The 19,726-nt window shown below is 49.6% G+C and overlaps 3 protein-coding genes across 8 annotated transcripts; 1 reads left to right on the top strand and 2 right to left on the bottom strand.

Moving 5' to 3' along the window:
* Positions 1-52: 52 nt before the first annotated feature.
* Positions 53-2,753, bottom strand: LOC114788171 (putative protein TPRXL). Its single transcript, XM_028976451.1, has 5 exons — positions 2,665-2,753; positions 1,509-1,742; positions 861-1,007; positions 619-785; positions 53-497 (listed from the first exon to the last, which is right to left on the bottom strand). Exons 1-5 carry the CDS (start codon positions 2,705-2,707, stop codon positions 453-455), a joined length of 636 nt encoding a protein of 211 aa, XP_028832284.1. The 5' UTR covers positions 2,708-2,753; the 3' UTR covers positions 53-452.
* LOC114788169 (importin-13-like) lies at positions 2,713-11,417 on the top strand. 4 transcript variants are annotated; one of them, XR_003749519.1, is made up of 21 exons: positions 2,713-2,897; positions 3,046-3,171; positions 3,248-3,843; positions 4,817-4,957; positions 5,029-5,170; positions 5,254-5,420; positions 5,971-6,091; positions 6,245-6,392; positions 6,463-6,644; positions 6,753-6,779; positions 7,176-7,310; positions 7,406-7,555; positions 7,637-7,717; positions 7,944-8,081; positions 9,182-9,278; positions 9,410-9,462; positions 9,540-9,606; positions 9,707-9,765; positions 9,840-9,929; positions 10,096-10,257; positions 10,363-10,500. XR_003749519.1 is itself a non-coding variant. In XM_028976444.1 (21 exons), the coding sequence occupies exons 1-21, from the start codon at positions 2,853-2,855 to the stop codon at positions 10,903-10,905; spliced, it is 2,829 nt and encodes a 942-aa protein (XP_028832277.1). In that variant the 5' UTR covers positions 2,759-2,852; the 3' UTR covers positions 10,906-11,417. The 4 variants fall into 4 exon arrangements, 3 of the variants coding, with proteins under 3 accessions (XP_028832279.1, XP_028832278.1, XP_028832277.1); XM_028976444.1 differs by lacking the exon at positions 10,096-10,257 and adding an exon at positions 10,824-11,417 and having other exon boundaries at positions 2,759-2,897; positions 10,363-10,544; XM_028976446.1 differs by having other exon boundaries at positions 10,096-10,505.
* A 92-nt stretch (positions 11,418-11,509) lies between these two features.
* On the bottom strand, positions 11,510-18,937 carry LOC114788170 (fizzy-related protein homolog). Of its 3 annotated transcripts, none has more exons than XM_028976450.1 (14): positions 18,795-18,937; positions 18,418-18,554; positions 17,276-17,377; positions 16,724-16,787; positions 16,202-16,329; positions 16,032-16,114; positions 15,469-15,652; positions 14,749-14,814; positions 14,062-14,164; positions 13,806-13,987; positions 12,831-13,064; positions 12,524-12,628; positions 12,103-12,195; positions 11,510-12,021 (listed from the first exon to the last, which is right to left on the bottom strand). In XM_028976450.1, the coding sequence occupies exons 2-14, from the start codon at positions 18,490-18,492 to the stop codon at positions 11,980-11,982; spliced, it is 1,461 nt and encodes a 486-aa protein (XP_028832283.1). In that variant the 5' UTR covers positions 18,493-18,554; positions 18,795-18,937; the 3' UTR covers positions 11,510-11,979. The 3 variants fall into 3 exon arrangements, with proteins under 3 accessions (XP_028832283.1, XP_028832282.1, XP_028832281.1); XM_028976449.1 differs by having other exon boundaries at positions 12,524-12,637; XM_028976448.1 differs by having other exon boundaries at positions 12,524-13,064.
* Positions 18,938-19,726: the final 789 nt, after the last annotated feature.

Here is a 19,726-nt window from a genome sequence, read left to right on the forward strand (position 1 = left end):
CCTCAACTTCTATAGGCCGCTCTCCTCCTCATTAGCATTTAAAGCTACAGACGGTGAAACGGTGCATCCTGGGAAATCTCATTGTGGAACGTGGCTCTAATTCTGCACCAAGAGACTTCAGATACAGAATTAGGGGACAAATATGACCGATATAGAAGCAAAAAAAACCTGTTAATGTCAGGGGACATGAATCAACATCTTAGATTCAACATCTAAGATGTTCAGGTTACATTTTCAGGTAAATCTCCTTATCAGCAGCAAACCAGTCAAGGTATTGTGGCTGACACACAAACTGTTCTTTGGGCTTCTCTTACTCTCCTTTCACAGCTTCTAAGATGGTTTTGAGGAACCTACCAGGGGTCAGATGACTTGGAATGAAAACGGTTGCCTGACATCAGCCACATTTGCTCGGTCCTGTACGGCAGTTGGATCGGAGGTGTGAAGACCCCTGGTTAGTAGGAGCAACTTGACAAGGGCGTGTCTTCCAGCAAGTCATCCTGAGGACAGACAGGTATTTCATGTCGGTGATCATTAAAAAACGTGCAGTATTTATTAGCTCAAGGTAAATTAGGCCATGCCTCATGCTCAGAATTGTGGGTAATAGTTTAAACGGGATACCATTGGCAGGTCGTGTAGCCTGTGGAACTCTGGGCGGACATTACGATGACGGAATCTCAGGACTAGGAGGACGGAGACAACGGCAGTGCAGACGATGAAGATGGACACCAGCCCGGCGAGGACGGGGTCCAACGGAGAGCTGGCGCGGGGGGAGTCCTGGGGAGACTCTAGAACATTCCCCGGCACGGTAAGCTTTGAGGGAAACCCGGGCTGTTTACTGGCCACAGCTGAGCAGCACTCACCTTCATCCCCAACGTTCAGTTCTGAGGGGGAGTCCCGCCGTGGGGACGCCGCGGGGAAATGAGCCGGAGTCCGGGGGGCGGTCTGAGCAGCGTGTGGAGAGGGGGTGGAGCTGACCGGGAGAGGGGAGGCGGTGTGACCGGAGGAGCCTACGAGAAAGGAAAAAGGGTTAAATATATTCACAGAAATCATAGATTCTAGATTAGATTCAACTTCATAGTCATTGTGCAGAGTGAGGAGTAAAACATTATAATATCATTATATTATCATTATGTATAATATCACCGGGGCAGTGGTGGCCTAGCGGTTAAGGAAGCGGCCCCGTAATCCACTGAGGTGCCACCGAGCAAAGCGCCGTCCCCACACGCTGGTCCCCGGGCGCCTGTCATGGTGCCCACTGTCACCAAGGGTGACGGTTAAATACAGAGGACACCTTTCACTGTGTCACTGTGTGCTGTGCTGCAGGGTTTCACAATGACAATCGTCACTTTCACTATTACTGACAAAGTGCACTGTTGGAATAAATATAAACCCAATACAATAATTATAATACAATATATAATTGTGACTATATATAAAATACATAATTCTGTTATATCCTGTTATTGTGTTATGGGTGAGGAAGTCATGTCTGCATAGCGTTGCTGTACCTGCAGGAGACGCTGTATCTGGTCTGGGGGTTCTCATTAGGGTCGCGGTCAGACCGCTCTCCTCGCCAAGGCTGGATTCCACTGTAGTGGCTCTCATGACCTCTGACCCTGTGAGGTTGCTACTAGTGGTAGAACCATATTTAGGCTGTGGATCTGGCTGGGATGTGACCCTTCCGGAGGTCACGGTGGCCTGAAGAGCAGACGTGTACGTCCCCTCGTCCAGGAGGAGACGGCCTGACAGAAGTAAAAACAGCAAGTTCAGTAAATGAAGTGAAGTTGAGCGTTATTGTCATTTCAGCTACGTACATGTTAGACGTACAGTACAGGCCACGTGGAGTTATGTGGAGACCTGCACATGTGTTCTGATGCCTTCAGTGAGAATCGACCAACGTAAATGGTCATGAAGATAAAGAAAACACGTTGAATGGGAAGGTGTCCAGACTGTTGGCCATAGTGAAGCGAGACAACTTTTCCCTGGAACCTGGTGCTGCATATAACGTTTAAACAACGCTACGTACTGACGTAAAGTGAACGTGTGCGACACCGACAAACAGGGACACATAGACTAGAAACAGGGGACACGGGCCGTGCAAGAATAACATTTAACTAAAAACCATGTAGACAACAACAAGACAGGTGGCGCTAAACCGGTGAAATGAGTAATAAATGTGCATTAATAGATGATATCACTCGCCTGTGAACCAGAAGACCCGGGTTCAAACCCCACTTACTACCATGGTGTCCCTGAGCAAGACACTTAACCCTGAGTGTCTCCAGGGGGGGACTGTCCCTGTAACTACTGAATGTAAGTCGCTCAGGATAATGCTGTAAATGTAGTAAAATGTGAGGGGTGTGTAGAGTCCTCCACAATGATCTATATGCGAATGACGGGTTTAGTAATATATTTTACTGCGGAGAAGAGAAGGTATCAAATGGAAAACTGGACTAGTTATTTGCGTTTCCGGGACTCGCTGCTTTTGACATTTCCACACTTGTGAAGATGAGAAGAACCAGCGGCGGAGAGCAGCTACAGAGCCGGACACAAAGGACCCGAGGACCCGAGGTTCATACGTAATGAAACGCTGTCTGTGGACCACTGGCCGTATTTTAATGCTGTTATTAATAATCGTACCTGGTTATTATTTCCATCTCTTACCTGTCAGCAGCAGCAGCAGCAGCAGAACGCGTCTCTCCATCATCCTGCAGCTTTCCGTTACGCCATCGCTCCTAAAAATACCCCCAACACGCCCCCGGTGGCCCCGCCCCCGGCCCCGCCCCCAGCCCGCCCCCGGCCCGCGTGCACGCGCCCCGCGGACGCCACTTCCAACCGAACCCGAGCCGAGCATGGAGGCCGACCCCGCGGAGGTGACGCTGGAGGCGGTGGAGAGGGTGAGGGCCACATTCTGTTCCAGAAATAGCGCAAGCCTGGAACTAGGTCTATGTCACCAAGAAAACTTTTATTTGGGGACATTTTCAACTCTGTGCCACTGTGTTTCGAAGGCGTCGTTCACGTGTGTCCCTGTCCCTGCATGGCCAGGCGCTCCATCAGCTGTACTACGACCTGGACATGGCGCAGAAGACCGTGGCGCAGAAGTGGCTGACCGCGGCCCAGGCGTCCCCGCAGGCCTGGCACTTCTGCTGGGCCCTGCTCGGCCCGGACAAGGTGGGGACCTAAACGCCGCCGTTTTATAGCTATGTTCCAGTAAAAGGGAATAATTACGCCGCCTATTTACTCCCAGAGCCCAGAGGTCCAGTTCTTTGGGGCGAGCACGCTGCACCTTAAAATCTGGCGCCACTGGGCCGACCTGCCGGCCGCTCAGCACGAGGACCTGAAGGTCCAGCTCGTGGCCCACGTGGCCCGCTTCGCCGCCGGGCCCAAGATGGTGCTGACCCGGCTCTGCGTGGCTCTGGCGTCCCTCGTTCTCCGGACCGCGCCGGACGCCTGGCCCGCCGCCGTCCCCGACCTCCTGACCGCGGTGCAGGCGGCCGAGGGCGGGGCCGGCGCGGCGCTGCTGGAGCTGCTGACGGTGCTCCCCGAGGAGCTCCAGAGCGGCCGGCTCCGGCCCGACCGCCGCGGCCTGCTACGGGCCGCCCTGGCCGGGCAGTGGCCGGTCATCTGCCCCCTCCTGCGCCGGCTGCTGCGCCAGACGGACTCCCCGGCGCGGGTGAAGGTCCGGGCGCTGGGGTGTCTGGGGTCGTGGGCGGAGCTGGACGTGTCGCTGGGCGAGAGCGAGGCGCTGCTTCAGGACAGCTTCTCGGCGCTGGCCGACCCCGAGCTCTTCGACGCGGCGGTCGAGGCCATCGTCAGCGTCCTGGCCCAGCCCAGCTGCCGAAGGTGACCTCTCTAACGCGGGACAACTGACCCGGCAAAGGGACGATTTTTGGGAAAATAATCGTTTTTTTTTGGTTGCAGTTATGGTTGGAGCTTCTCACGTTGCCGTGTTTTATTAAAGGTCCCCTGACATGAAATTTTCACTTTGTGAGATGATTGAACATTAATACGAGGTCCCCCAGACTGTCTATGGTCCTGCAGGGGCTAGAAATGGCGGTCGGTGTAAAGCGTGTTTTGGTCGTTCTGCTTCACCGTTCAGAGAGTGGCAGCTCAGACGGTCGGATCTGGAATTTGTCCCCTTATGATGTCATAAGGGGCTTAATTTTTTTCTGGAAAAACAGCGACATGACTTCCTGTCTGTGCCAAACTTTGTGGTTGGTGGATGATGTTGATGATGTCATTTCCGCGAATGTCCCCTCAACTTCTATTGGCCGCTCTCCTCCTGGTCCCGCCCTCTCTCCTCCTCATTAGCATTTAAAGCTACAGACGGTGAAACGGTGCGTCCTGGGAAATCTCATCGTGGGACTGGACCAACGTGGCTGTAATTCTGCACCAAGGATGGATTTCAGAAGGAGACTTCAGATACATTGTTAAGGGACACTAAGTGCGATATGTCAGGGGACCTTTAAGACAAAATTTGAATATAATTTTATTTGTCACATACTCGTACACGGTATGATATGCGGTGAGATGCTTTAGCGACTGTACAGACCACAATATTGCAAATGTTGCAACTTTACAATGAACCAATATGCACCAAATATTACACTTTTATATCTTTAACATAAGACATAACATATGTGTAACAGGTAGGTATAAAGTGAAAGAGTGGAAAGATTTGTAGAAGAGTAAAAAAAGAGTAAAGAGTTTTGGGGGGGATTGAGTGGCCCCAGCATGACCTCCAGCCACACAGAAGTTGAAGACCATAAGGGTGTTGAGATATGAAGGTGTGATAAAGTGTCTGGGCCGTGTTCAGGTTCGTGGACGTCCTGGTGAAGCTGGTCTCGTTGGTCCTGGGCCTGCAGGAGCAGCTGAGGAAGGCCGTGCAGGATGGAGACATGGAGACGTCTCACGGGATCTGCAGGGTCGCCGTCGCTCTGGGAGAAACCCACTGCAGGTGGGCGGCGGCACGCGCCTTCGGCCCCAAACCGGCCAATGCCGGCGTGACTTTCTTTTCTCTGCCTCCAGGACGCTTCTGGAGCAGGCGGAGCACTGGCAGGACTTCCAGGCCCTGGTCAGCATGATCCTCTTCTGCACCGGGATCCCCGGCCACTACCCTGTAGAGGAGACCTGCAGCTCCCTCACCCTCACCTTCTGGTACACTCTCCAGGTGGGTTCTGGCATCAATCATGCCTTTACCGTTTGACCCCATGGCATGGGTCCCATGGTCACCCCACATCCTGTGGATCTCAGGACGACGTCACGTCGCTGGAGGCGGGGCAGCAGACGCTCTACCTGCAGGCCTACAGACCCGTCTTCTTCCAGCTGGTGGACGTGCTTCTGCACAAGTCGCGGTTTCCAGGCCACCAGGCGTACGCCTCCTGGTCTGCTGGTGACAAGGAACAGTTCCGCATCTACAGGTACACAGCAGCGGAGAGGCTTGACCCCACCTTCTCCACGGCCTGGTTGCACCATATACGTATAGGGTGGGCGGTAGTAGCCTAGTGGGTAACACACTCGCCTGTGAACCAGAAGACCCAGGTTCAAGTCCCACTTACTACCATCGTGTCCCTGAAAAGTAGAACGTAGCGTACCTGAAATCTTGTAGGTCTGTTATGAGTGACCATGTATGTCCCCATGTTTTATTACGATGAAATTTCAATATGAATATGAAGATTAGTTCCTCTGACCATATAATGACCATGAGATATTACATTTACATTTACAGTATTTACCAGACGCTCTTATCCAATCAGTATTAACAGGGACAGTCCCCCCCTGGAGACACTCAGGGTTAAGTGTCCTGCTCAGGGACATGATGGTAGTAAGTGGGGTTTGAACCTGGGTCTTCTGGTTCATAGTCGAGTGTGTTACCCGCTAGGCTACTACCAGCCCTTATATTAATGCTAATATGTGTTGTATTGTTCATTATTTTTGGACGGGGCGGTCCCCTCTGGTCCCCCGCTGCAGGGTGGACATCTCGGACACGCTGATGTATGTGTACGACTTCCTGGGGCCGGAGCTCTTGAGGAACATGTATGACCGGCTGGGCCGACTGGTGACTGACCCCGAGCTTACGGCGCAATGGCAGGTCAGTCTGGCCCTCTTGTCCAGTCCAGAATGACCCATGCAGGTTTGTCCTCAGCTCCACTGGATTTGGGATTGACATTTGGTTGATAATGAGAGTAGTAAAAGGTGAAGATGGTCCAGGCTGCTAATCTGCTCTCTTCTTCTCACCGTGGAGGATGTAGAGGTGCTGCTCTTTGGCTTCCAGTCCATCGCGGAGACGGAAGACGTCAGTTATTCCGACATCATTCCAGGCCTCATCGGACTGATGCCCCTCATCCCGGTTACCAGCATCCAACTGGCCGACACCCTCATGTTCACCATAGGTAACCCGATCACCAGCCGGTGATAATAACCATCAGGCCAGTCGGAGACAGGAAGTCACCTCTGAAACAGGCTCCCTGGGGGAGTGGCTGGCCGACCACCCGCCCATGCTGACCCGCGTCCTGCCCGTGGTCCTGCGAGCCCTCTCCGATCCGGACCTCTCGGTGTCCAGCGTCTCGGCCCTGAAGAGGATCTGCCGGGAGTGTCGGCGTGACCTCCGACCTCACGCCGAGGACATCCTGGCTGCGGCTCAGGTGCGTTGCGGCGTCCTACGTCCTACAGCAGAACCTCGGTTCGTGTAAATGTCACAGCTCAGTACATCGGAAAAGTTTGGGGTTGTGAAGCTTCCTCTCTGTTTGCAGGAAGTTCTTGTCCAACAAATCCACAAGGTCAGTAAATTCTTCCTCCAACAAGACATACGCGGTCGTGAAAATTTTACAGCTTACTGGCGCAATTCATTTGAAATAAGTTAATAGGGCTGACGATGACACCCCGTTCTAAGTGATGCAAAGTGATGAGTGTCTTTCCCACAGTAACAGTTTTATTAAATATTGGAGCAAACCTGATGCTCACAAGTTGATCGCGATTAATTGCAATCCCACATTTTCAGCAAATGAATAATGTCGTTTTCATCGATGGCCCTGAATGTTAATGGCCAGCAAGGACACACGTGCCTGTTTTCTGACGTGTAGTTTCCACTCTACATTTTCCACAACCCGGTTGCTATTTCTGAACTTCGGTGCGTCAGTTCTTTCTAAAACCACGTGTGTGTGTGGGGGGGGCAGAGCGCCCAGTGCATGTGGCTCATGCAGGCCCTGGGGTTCCTGCTCTCGGCCCAGCCGAGGGAAGAGGTGCTGGGGCAGCTCTTCTCCCTGCTCGGCCCCTCCCTCCAGGACCTGGAGCGTCTGGCGTCGGAGGCGGTAGGGTCACGCCCCGCTCCTCATTCACACGGGACCCGTTAACCCGCACCAGTCTAAAAAGCTAATGATAATAAAACCAGGTTTTGTCTCTCTAGCCCAGTTCTTCCAACAGACCAGCTCTTCTTCACATCCTTGGACTCCTGACAAACCTTCTCTCCACATTTGATGCCAGGCCCTTGACAGAAACCCCATCAGTCATGGCCCCCGCTGTGCTGGGGACGTCCTCTCGCGTGGACACCCACCCGGTCAGTCATAAGGGAAGGGGTGCAGGGGGCGGGGGGACTGAAGAGCGTCTGCATGATGGACCTGCATCTGGGCGTCTGTAGGTCGTGGAGTTGCTGCAGCGGTTCTTCCCTCCGATTCAGGACGTGATCAGTAAATGGATCAACGACTCTCAGGTGGTGGAGGTGAGCTGCTGCGCGTGTGTGTGTGTGTGTGTGTTATACACACCATTTCTAGATAACACAGACTTGAATGACCTTCAACATTTGGGGAACGTTGGGACAATGTTCGGATGAAAGTGTGGATTGTAATGTAATTTTTAGGTTGTTCAACACACCTTCTCCACCAGACTGCTCTCCCGTCTCCATGGTGTCAGTGTTTGAGTGTGTCCACCCTCCCTGGTCCCCTCAGGCAGCCTGTGCCGTCTTTGAGAAGTCCCTGAAGAACCTCCTACACGGTTTCGGCCCCCTGGTGGACCCGTTGTGTGAGCTGATTGGTCGGATGTACGCCGCGGTTCCACGAGCCCCAGAGCTAGACCTCTCGCGCCAGGTGGGTGGGCAAACTGGCCACCGGCTCCATCCGCCCATCACCCTGCATTGATGCCGGGGCCAAACTTTAAAAATGAACAATCCCATAATGACATAAGCTGCAAAGGCTTCAGTGCTGAGTATCACATGACAAATGGGACTTTGTTTAAAACTGGCCAATGAAGGTCGCCGGTTCGAATCCTGATCCGCCGAGATGCGACTGAGGTCCCCTTGATGAAGGTCCCGTCCCCACACGCTGCTCCCTGGGCACCTGTCATGGTGCCCACTGCTCACTCAGGGGGATGGTTAAATACAGAGGACATGTTTCACTGTGTCACCATGTGCTGTGCTGTTGTGTATCACATGTGACAATCACTTCACTTTCACTTTCACTTGATGAAGGTCCCGTCCCCACACACTGCTCCCCGGGCGCCTGTCATGGTGCCCACTGCTCACTCAGGGGGATGATTAAATACAGAGGACACGTTTCACTGTGTCACCATGTGCTGTGCTGTTGTGTATCACATGTGACAATCACTTCACTTTCACTTTCACTTGATGAAGGTCCCGTCCCCACACACTGCTCCCCGGGCGCCTGTCATGGTGCCCACTGCTCACTCAGGGGGATGATTAAATACAGAGGACACGTTTCACTGTGTCACCATGTGCTGTGCTGTTGTGTATCACATGTGACAATCACTTCACTTTCACTTTCACTTGATGAAGGTCCCGTCCCCACACACTGCTCCCCGGGCGCCTGTCATGGTGCCCACTGCTCACTCAGGGGGATGATTAAATACAGAGGACACGTTTCACTGTGTCACCATGTGCTGCGCTGCTGTGTTTCACACTGACAATCACATCACTTTCACTAAATTACTCACATTGCCAACTTATCATTATCACAGACTAGATTAAGCATTACGACAACTAAATAAATCAGAAAGGGAATATGATGATAGTCTAAAAACATTGATATAATATAATAAATCTAACGCCAATGACATTTTACATTTTTGGCATGACCTTTGCATGCTTAGTGCCGGCACCTCCTGTAATTCTGTCTACCGATATCATGAGGTCTTAAATCAATCTAATTGGCATCATCTATGTGTCCCTCAGCTCTTCCACATCTTCCACAGTGAGAAGTGCCACCTCAGCTCCATCAGGACTCTTCTGGAGCTGCTGACCTCAGTCACCCTGTCCATCTTCCAGCAAGGTCAGTGCAGGCCAACAGCTGCTGCCGGAGGATTTGTTCAGTACCGGTGACTTCTAAAGAACAGTCATTTCTTCATATGAATTACCTAATTAACTAAGGAAGGAGACAAATGGGGTTACATTTCATTTTAGTGCCCAGAGAGCATCCAGACATCGTCGATTCGTTCATGCAACTCCATACTCAGGTTAGAGTCTGAAGGCTTCATATATAAATATAAAATGTGGAGATCGCTGCATTTGGGCTCATTTCTCTTCTCTGTAGGTCCTGAAGAAGAAGGCGGAGCTTTATCTCCTGGAGAACCTTGACATTAAAGCCCTTTACTACTGCGGTGAGACCAGCACATCAGTCTGTGCTTCATGAACTAAAGCAGGAGCTGGTGGACGCGGTTATGGTTAAGAAAGCCTCTCAGGACTAGTTTGTCTCCTCAGGAATCCTGTCCCTCAAGTTCCCCGAGAAGGCCACCTTAAAATCCACATGCGTCTTTTTCGTGAGTGACGACACCGACACGCGTTCGGCTGGACTTGAAAAGCCTCGTGGTTTTAAAAGCCTGTGTCCCTGCAGACGGAGCTGCTGCACCGTGGTGAGGAGCTCCCGTCGGTGCAGGAGGTTCTGCAGCAGGATGGCAGGATGCTCCTCCAGGTGCTTCTGGAGGTAGGATGAGGTTCAGTTTTATCCGGACTATCCGTTATCTCAGTACATTAAACACGGTCTGGTGGTTTAGACCTTACACAGAAGAAGCTGTTGGTGTAATTCATTCTGACAGTTTAAAAGGGGAGGAGTCGGTAGGCATGATTGACAGTTCTCCCTACTTCCTCAGTTGGAGCAGCGGTTGGGTAAGGAAACAGACCCGAACCGCCACGGTGCCACCTAGCACAGTACCGTCCACGAAGACACGCCTCCCTTTCTCAATACGAGACACGCCTCCCTTTCTCCTACATTCTCTTCACCCCTAACACCCCACAAACGTGACCACGCCCAGGTTATCAGACGCTTTAATTCCAGTATTTCCGGAACAATCTGCCTCATTAGGTTCTGCATAAGGTTCTCTATCCTCTTGATGAATATGTGTTGGGCTGCTGTTCAGGGTGTAGGGGGCCAAGCACCCCAGAGCCTGATGGAGTCCTTCGCTGACGTTCTGCTGTGTCTGAGTCGCCACTGCCACGCCCCGCTCACCCAGTGGCTTCAAGACCTGCTGCTCTCCGCCTGCTTCCCTGTCAAACACGTCCCTCTGGAGCAGAGGGAGAACTTCTGCCAGCAGATCCTGAGGTGAGGAGCTCAAAGACACACGGCCGACTCCAGCCATTTACATTTCCAGCATTTACCAGACGTCCTTATCCAGAGCGACTTACAGTCAGTAGTTACAGGGACAGTCCCCCCCTGGGGACACTCAGGGTTAACTGTCCTGCTCAGGGACACGATGGTAGTAAGTGGGGTCCATCAGGTTGAAAATATCCCAGCTGTTTTCCACATTTCCATGTTCTACCATGGTGGCAATGCATGAATCGGAAGGACCAAATCTGACCTCCTCTTCTTTTCTTGTTCCAGGGAGCAAACCAACAAGCGGCGTATGAGGGACATTGTGAAGGAGTTCTCCCAGTCGTGTCGTGGTCTGCAGGTGGACTATTAGGAACATTTCTTTCCATCGGCACCAATTTCTCTAAAAATATTGTACTGTACTGAGTATTTTTGAAGAGAGGTGAAAAATATCCTCGTGCATGACCATGTGCATGTTTTGAGGACTAGATTGAGTTTCTGTCCGTTTCTGCTAGTGCAACATTTTGGCAAAATGCAATGAACTAGTTTAAAAAACCATTTAAAAAATTTAAAGACTCGCCTCATACGTTGTCCACAACACTGTAGTTTGACCTCTGCTGGACATTTCATCTTACTACAGGTACACTAGTTTAGGGAAGTCTTGATAGGAAACATTTATGAATGGTGCATTAAAAAGACGTCAAATGCATCAAAATTTATTCATGCTGTAGGTGATGGTGGACGGTTTTGAACAGCAGCGGGCCCAGTTCAGCTTGTGTGCTGAAGACATGCTGTCTTGCTTTCTAAATACCAACTCTCTAAATCTGAATATACTGAAAAACTATGAATCAATAAATTAAAAATAAACACTCATTTATCCACTAAGCTGAACGCTGAATGTTTAACTTTGAGTAACAAATTATTTTCCACAATTTTGAAGTGTGTGGGCACCTACAGTACATCAATAATTCTCTGTGTTGAGAGTAGTAGTGTATATATTTATTATGCTCCTCTGTGAAATTGTTCATAGCTTATTTCATACTGTATACACTTAACAAAATATAGAAAAAGGTTGTGAGCGGGACCTCGAGTCCACGCCTCATGCCATGATTGCCAACAAGAGGTGACATGAGGGCTGATATCTTGATTAATACTCCTACTCATATAATAAAACATTTTAGGACATTTCATAATATACAGTAAAAAGAAGACAGGAGTCCCACATGACAAAGTCTTGATCCGCGGGGGGGACGTAACGGAAAAAAATTGCTTTAGAAAGAGAAGGCGTGTCCTCTTCACTAGAAAAAGGGGTTTTAAGCCTTAATCGTGGGGTCAACTCAGCCATCCCACCAAACGGCCCACATTCTGGAGCCTCCCTTTTAAAAACAAACCAAGTGAGGTTCACGCAGATTCCCATCATGCCTCCTGCCCGTTCCGTCTGTGGCCACTACCGTATCCTGGTGAAGAGGTTTAGCACCGATTTCGACTCCTGGATGGAAAAGTGGATTTTGCGCTTCAGTGCTGTTATTCTGAGGTTATGAATCAGATCAGCGGACGCATGGCGACTCACCTTGGTGCACCGCGTCTTACTGAACACGTTCCAGAACCTCAGCGTCTCGTCTCCCGCGCCGCTTACTATGGCCTCCCCATCTGGGGAGACGGCCTGACAAGGGAAGCATGATTCGGGTCATCAAACAATATAACTCCATATTGGAAATGGGTTGTAGTTGCCAGGTGCTGCCAGAACACGCTTTTTTATGCCATTTTTTACTAGCGCGTAGAAGCCCTGACGAATGTTTAATCGCCCAGACAAGTCAACTTAAAATCAATATATGCAAATCATTAAACGCTAAACAGACCTGTTACCTTCTTTTGTAGGTAAATATACGTGTTTTTGTGATTCTGGATTTCTGAGCCGTTTTCTGTACAGATCCATGTACAGAAAGAGCTTTTTTTTATATATACACCAGTACATCAAAAGGGACCCTTACCAGGTAGAGCACGCGGTACGAGTGGCCTGTCAGCTTGGCGACCTGTGTGAGGGACGGGTACTTCCACACCAGGATCTGGTTCTGCGAGTAGCCATGTGTGCTCACCTGGACCATCAGTTACATACACACACACGCACACACACACTTTAGCAGAGAATGCCTCACCTGGACATAATCGATCGTTGTTGATCAGGATTCTGTGTTGTTCTGTGTTAAGACCAACGTAAGGCCGCGGTGGCGAATGGAGGAATATTTGGGCGTGGTTATATGTCGTGTTAGTATCACGCTGTGTAAGGTGTCTCCTCACCAGCTCGTTGGCGTGCTTGGACCAGGCCAAGTTACAGACCTGGGACCCGGTGTCTGTGCTCTGCAGGGCCTGGCCCGTCAGCGTGTTCCAGAACCGGAGGCAGCGGTCCGCCGTGCCGCCGCCTGACGCCAGCAGGCCGTGCTGGTGGGGCGACCAGGCGATGGCCTTCACCGCCGCCAGGTGATCGCTGTACTGCTGAACTGGCAACAGGCTGGAGCTGTTCCACACCAGCAGCTAAGGAAGGGCGGAGATTCATAAGCTCCCACTGCCACGCCTACACTGTACAAGTACAATACACAGTACCGGATATCGCCCGACAGAACACTTCAGATCAACCTACAGTAGAGGCCAACAGTCTGGACACCTTCTCATTCAACGTGGTTTCTTTATCTTCATGACCATTTACGTTGGTAGATTCTCACTGAAGGCACCAAAACTATGAATGAACACATGTGGAGTTATGGACTTAATAAAAAAAGGTGAAATAAGTGAAAACATGTTTTATATTCTAGTTTCTTTGCTCTGATTACTGCTTTACACACTCTTGGCATTCTCTCGATGAGCTTCAAGAGGTCGTCACCTGAAATGCTTCTCCAACAGTCTTGAAGGAGTTCCCAGAGGTGTTTAGCACTTGTTGGTCCAGCTCACCCCAAACCATCTGGACTGGGTTCAGGTCCGGTGACTGTGGAGATCAGGTCTCCACTTTTTATTAAGTGCAGAACTCCACATGTGTTCATTCATAGTTTTGATGCCTTCAGTGAGAATCTACCAACGTAAATGGTCATGAAGATAAAGAAAACACGTCGAATGAGAAGGTGTCCAAAGTAGATGCTGAACACCACTTATTCAGGGTAACAGTAGCTTTCATAACCATCTGCAATGCTTTTCATGTATCAGAAAATGTACCCTGGTTTTAAAATTCAGGTAGAAATATTTTAAACGTATTGATAAAACTGGTCGCTCGGTGCCCTTTACCTTATTGTCGTTGCCCCCGGAGGCAAGGTGCTGGTGGTCTGGTGACCACTTTAAGCCGCAGACCTCCTGGCGGTGGCCCTGCAGGCGCCGCTCGGCCGACGGTGGGGTCCGTATGTCTCTCTGGAGGATGACTCGGTCTCGGCTGCCGGAAGACAGCTGCTCCCCGTTCCAGGCGAGCGCCCCTGTAGGACCGGAGATATTGACAACCCAACGGGGGACAGTCTATGTCGGGGCTGGCGCAGAACAAGCCACTGACCAACTCGGGCCGAGTGGCCCTCCAGACTCGTCAGCTTCCGACCTCCCGCCGCGTCCCAGATCTGCACAAAGCCCTTGTGGGTCCCCACAGCAACCAAGCTTCCCTGGACAGAACACAAGGGAGGGATGCAGAGGTGTGGGCAGTTGGGTGCTAGTAGCCGAGTGTGCAACACACTCGCCTACGAACCAGAAGACCCAGGTTCAAATCTCGCTTCCATCACCGTTGTGTGCGCTGATACACACTTTTTTTACACTTGTCTGGGTGATTAAACATTTGTCACGTCATCGGCTTTTACACGCACATCTGTGTATATTTTAGTTAAATTTCACAAGCAACACACTATATTTTATATGTAGCATAAAAGTAAAAAAAAAACTGAGAATATCGTCGAAAAAGGTTTCTTCTTTTCCGAAATTGAACATTTTTGTATTTTATATCGCTTTCTGATCAGATGAGCATGAGCTATCAGTCATAATAATCAACATAAAATATTAATAATTCACTTTACATGTCATGAATATGCTTACCTTTTGGAATTAAATTACAAAATATATTATTTACAATCTGACATAGAACAGACCAACAAATTAGAGAAAAATATTGACATTTTGATCGCCTGAACTTGAGGCTACAACCACCCAGTTGTGGCATAGAACAGCTAATAAGCTTAATAAAGGCAATACAAACCCTCTCGTTCCAGCACACCGACGTCACCGAGTCCCCGTCCACCGAGAGGTCACACAACCGTGTCACCTGAACAGGAATAAAGTCGTTTTCAGACCACACGCCTCAGATAAAGACGAGGCATTTACAAAGGAAGGGAATCCAAACAGTGTGAGGCTGCCCTGGCACCGCCACCCCAGTCAGTTACGACGGCAACACGATGGCCGGAGACCAGGGCTGAGCCACGTATCGAAATTCAGGCGAAACTGCGATTTCAATAAATCAACTGCAATTTTGCAACCCCAGACTCTGCTCCATCAGTTAATCTCATGGTTGCTGGGTGGGGGAGTCCACTGTCTTATACAGTCACGCTAACCAATCAGATGTGTCCCAAGATAAAGCCACGCCCACTTAAACGTGAGCAGGGACGCTCGCTCTCAACTTGCACTATGCTAGTTACAGCGCAGTATATATTTCAATGTACGTAATACTACAGTTTTAATACACACGGTATAAACTGGCTAAATTTTATAAAAATTGAATGAATCCGTCACACCTAATATTGTGGCACTGACGTAATGTGTGATTGGTTTATTAACATTATGTCAATGCTAGATTATTAGGTGTGACAGATTAATTAATGTTTAGCCGGTGTTTTCTTTTTTCAGTGTAGCGATTAATCGCAAATTAAATCACAACTGTGATGTCACGGTATTCCCAGCGTTCCCACATGTGTCCCCTGACCTGACTGGTGCACGCGCTCCACAGGTACACACAGGCCCCCAGACCCACGCTGAGCAGGTTTCCTGCTGACCAGTCCACCAGATTGAGGTAGAAGTCGTCCTGCAGCTCGGGGGCGTCCAGCACCTTAAAAGGGATCTTGGAGATCTTACGGGCCGGTTTACGCGGAGAGCGGAGGAGCTTGTGGCTGTATGCACACACACAGACACAGACTCTTCATTACCAACACAACTAAACACAGACGAGAGAATGAGGAGGAGCTTCGTCCCGCAGGATGTCCGAGCTTCAACAATCACATCACTCCATACAACTCCAATACACTCCAGCACTTTCAATCACTCGGGACTCAATCCCCGCCCAGAATTTTACACATATTTTATGTTAAAGACATAAACGTGTAATATTTGGTTATGTTTGCAATATTTGCATATTGGTAATCATTGTATAGTCTGGTCGCCAAAGCATTTCACTGCATATCATACCGTGTACGAGACAAATAAAATTTTTATTTGAATTTAAACAAATCCACCAGAACATGCATGCTGTTATACCAGGACAGGCCTTACCTCTTATTGCTGAGTGGGGACAGTGAGTACGGGGACACTTCGTTGCCTCCGTCGGAAGGAACTCTCTTCGCGTGGATGGTGTACTAAACCAGGCGAGCAAACTGTGATTATTTGGTCATCCTCTGTCTCGGGTTTTGTAATGGCGTCAGGTAAAATTCGGCTGCCCTCACCCTGAAGAGGCTGTGCGAGTCCTGGGAGAGGACAGCGTGCCGCCGGTCATCTGTATGGGGGTCGGGGACCGTCTCGATGCCTGCGCCCAGCAGCTCATTCCTCAGTAGAGCGGAATAAGCCGCAGCATCTGTCAGGGATAAAAGATGCTCCACATGTAAACAAAAGTAAAAAAGTATTTAACCATCACCCTTGGTGAGCAGTGGGCAGCCATGACAGGCGCCCGGGGAGCAGTGTGTGGGGACGGTGCTTTGCTTAGTGGCACCTTGGTGGTTCAGGTTTCAAACCAGCAACCTTCTGATTACGGGTCAGTTTCCTCAATTGGTAGGCCACCACTGCCACTTGATCAAGGTGCCACTGAGGTCCCCTTGATGAAGGTACCGTCCCCACACGCTGCTCCCCGAGCGCCTGTGATGGTGCGCACTGCTCACCAAGGGTGATGGTTAAATGCAGAGGACACGTTTCACCGTGTGCTGAATCACAATAATTGAACTGAATTTAATAATTGAAAACTAAAAACGGACCTTTGCCTGTGTCTGCCCCGGCATCTTTTGACCTGTGATTCTGGTTATGTGAACGACAGTTTTCCTGACGAGATGACAAGAGGGAAATAAAAGGTTAACTGACATAAAAATGCTAAATAAATCAAGACACAGTGCTGTATTTTAACTTACACTAAATTCATCAGTTCCCCCATCAGAACGCTGGAATTAAAGCGCCTGATAACCTGCATGTTGGTGGCGGTAGTGGGCGTGGTCACTAATGTTCACTAATTCATCAGTTCACCCATCAGAACGCTGGAATTAAAGCGCCTGATAACCTGCATGTTGGTAGTGGGCGTGGTCACTAATGTTCACTAATTCACCAGTTCCCCCATCAGAACGCTGGAATTAAAGTGCCTGATAACCTGCATGTTGGTGGTGGTAGTGGGCGTGGTCACTAATGTTCACTAATTCATCAGTTCACTAATCAGAACGCTGGAATTAAAGCGCCTGATAACCTGCATGTTGGTGGTGGTAGTGGTCACTAATGTTTGTGTGTTAACGTGACATGTGCAGTGAGCGTAGGTGCCCTACGTTGGCGTAGTGGAAGTTGATGCTCCAGTTGCTCCCGGCACGTGCTGGAATGAATCTGTCTCCTGACTTCACGCTAACTGGACTAGACGCTGCGTAGCACTCCTAAAGGTAAGATGAATGCACAAACACACTCACACATATGGTTTTAAAAACATATTGCAAATGATCAAGAATATGAATACGAGTTACATTCCACAAAAAGCTTTATTACAATACAAGTCAAAAAAAGACACTCTGTGGGGACAATGACGGAGTCTACTACCGGTGTAATAAACAGCATAAAACCAGGAACTAATCAGTGATTAAAAAACTCCTGTCCAGACTTTGTTCGAGTTGAAAACTTGATCTCAGTGCAGCTGAACACAGCCACATCGATTAAGCACACAATAAAGATGGTCAAATTCACACTCGCTGAATATGTTCATTTTGTTCAAAATGTTAATTTCTTGGTTCTTTCCATTTTTTATTGATATATTTCCACTCAAGGTCCCATGACATACATTTTTTTTTATATCAGTATCTGAAGTCTCTTGGTGCAGAAATACAGCCACGTTGATTGATGAAAATGAGATTTCCCAGGACGCACCGCTTCATCGTCTGTAGCTTTAATCAAGCTTTAGAATCATTCACCAACATTGTGGTTCTATAAAATATAACCCAACCATGCTCTAGGAAATTGAACCCACTGGTTCTTCAGAGGTTCGCGTGACTGAATCAAAAAACAAACAAAAAAAAAAACTTTTTCACATCCAATCACCGAGCAACAACGACACTTCACACGTTTGGAAGCCATGACAGTCAGTGGAAATAATGTTTTAGGGGATCAGTGGGAAATTCTCTGGCCAGAAAAAGCATGACATGAGAAACGGGAGGTAACCTTTCCCCTTATGACATCATAAGGGGACAAATTCCAGATCCGACTGTCTGAGCTGCCGCTCTCTGAACGGTGAAGCAGAACGACCAAAACACTCTTTACACCGACCGCCATTTCTAGCCACTGCAGCACCATAGACAGGCTGGGGAACTCGTATTAATGTTAAATCATCTAACAAAGTCATATCTTCATGTCAGGGGACCTGTGCATGGTCTGTGCATGATCCTGTCCCGCCTGGACAGGACAGGACAGGACTGGACTTGGTTACCCGGCTCAGCTGTCCTTCGGGCAGGTTCTGGTGATTGATCTGCCTCAGCAGGCGTCTCTCGTAGTCCTGGTCCATTGCTGCTGACGTCCTCCCTCTCAATCTTTCCTCCTCCTCGGGGATCCCATTCCTGCTGCGAGCTGGACAGAAGGCACAGAAACATGCAAATAAAGGCACGGACACCGTCTGCAGCGACCTGGGGTGTGATGAGGCGACATAATCCGGCCGGCGGTCCAGCTGACAGGCCTTTAATAGCGGACCGTCAGCCTGTCGATGCGGGTCAGTGTCTGTGCAGCTGTCATGGCAGCGGAGGAGTGGTGGACTAAAAAGAAACAAAAAAAAAAAAAACCCAACAGCATGACAACAGTCGCCGGACTCACGCTCGCCAGCGACACCGGAGTCGGTCCGCCGCGCACTTTCACCCGGAGCGCGGCCGCCAAGGGACGGGAGTAGAGAGCAGGAGCGGCGGCGGCGGCGGCGGCAGCAGCAAGTGTTTATGTCGGAGGCAAGATGGCGGCCAGATCAGCTGTGATGAGCGCCAGCGCCCCCGCCCCTCAGGCCGAGCGGGGTACTGCAGCCAAAAATATGACAAATGAAACATAGAATATGGCATGTAAGATAATACAGATATAGGTGGAAATGGACAAATTAGTAGTGAGTTAAGTAGAGAATAACAGAGTCGAGGGCAAGGCAAAGGGATAACTGTCCACATGTGAACACTGTCAAAATGCACAAATGTGAAAGTGAAGCGATTTTCATTGTGAAGCACAGCACAGGGTAAAACAGTGAAATAAGTCCTCTGTATTTAACCATCACCCTTAGTGAGCAGTGTGTGATCTCAGTGGTACCTTGCCGTTTGGGGATTCGAACCCACAGCCTTGCGATTACGGGTCTGCTTCCTTACCTGCCACCGCTGCCCCTTTTAACAATGATTTTAGGCTGAAGTGAACACTGTCTAAACGTGAACACTGTCTGACACAGTGAAATGTGTCCTCTGTATTTAATCACCCTTGGTGACAGTGGGCACAATGACAGGTGCCCGGGGAGCAGTATGTGGGGACTGGACCTTCATCAAGGGGACCTAAGTGGCACCTTGGCAGTTCAAGATTCGAACCCACAACCTTCTGATTACGGGGCCACTTCCTTAACCGCTACAACCCCAGGTTAATATCCAATGTAAATGCTCATTCTGCTGACTGTACTTTTGGTTTTTAAATTTAAGGCTCTTTACACTTTAATTGGTATGTGATAATCTAAGTTGTTCTCATATAAGTAAAAGTCTACAGATGGAGAACAATATTGTATTGTTTCT

The sequence above is a fragment of the Denticeps clupeoides genome, chromosome 4 (assembly GCF_900700375.1).
Source record: "Denticeps clupeoides chromosome 4, fDenClu1.1, whole genome shotgun sequence".
In the NCBI taxonomy this organism is placed as follows: Eukaryota; Metazoa; Chordata; class Actinopteri; order Clupeiformes; family Denticipitidae; genus Denticeps; species Denticeps clupeoides.

Bases quoted from the DNA above. Each gene is read 5' to 3' on its own strand.
- LOC114788169 (XM_028976444.1), top strand. From the start codon at position 2,853: ATGGAGGCCGACCCCGCGGAGGTGACGCTGGAGGCGGTGGAGAGG. The intron at 3,172-3,247 runs GTGGGGACCTAA...ATTTACTCCCAG, and splicing joins CCCTGCTCGGCCCGGACAAG to AGCCCAGAGGTCCAGTTCTT. The intron at 7,311-7,405 runs GTAGGGTCACGC...TTGTCTCTCTAG, and splicing joins AGCGTCTGGCGTCGGAGGCG to CCCAGTTCTTCCAACAGACC.
- LOC114788171 (XM_028976451.1), bottom strand. From the start codon at position 2,707: ATGATGGAGAGACGCGTTCTGCTGCTGCTGCTGCTGCTGACAG. The intron at 1,743-2,664 runs GTAAGAGATGGA...TACTTCTGTCAG, and splicing joins GCTGCTGCTGCTGCTGACAG to GCCGTCTCCTCCTGGACGAG. The intron at 1,008-1,508 runs GTACAGCAACGC...CCTTTCTCGTAG, and splicing joins AGATACAGCGTCTCCTGCAG to GCTCCTCCGGTCACACCGCC.
- LOC114788170 (XM_028976448.1), bottom strand. From the start codon at position 18,492: ATGGACCAGGACTACGAGAGACGCCTGCTGAGGCAGATCAATCACCAG. The intron at 16,115-16,201 runs GTGAGGGCAGCC...CGCCTGGTTTAG, and splicing joins ACTCGCACAGCCTCTTCAGG to TACACCATCCACGCGAAGAG. The intron at 12,196-12,523 runs GTAAGGGTCCCT...TTCCCTTGTCAG, and splicing joins CGTACCGCGTGCTCTACCTG to GCCGTCTCCCCAGATGGGGA.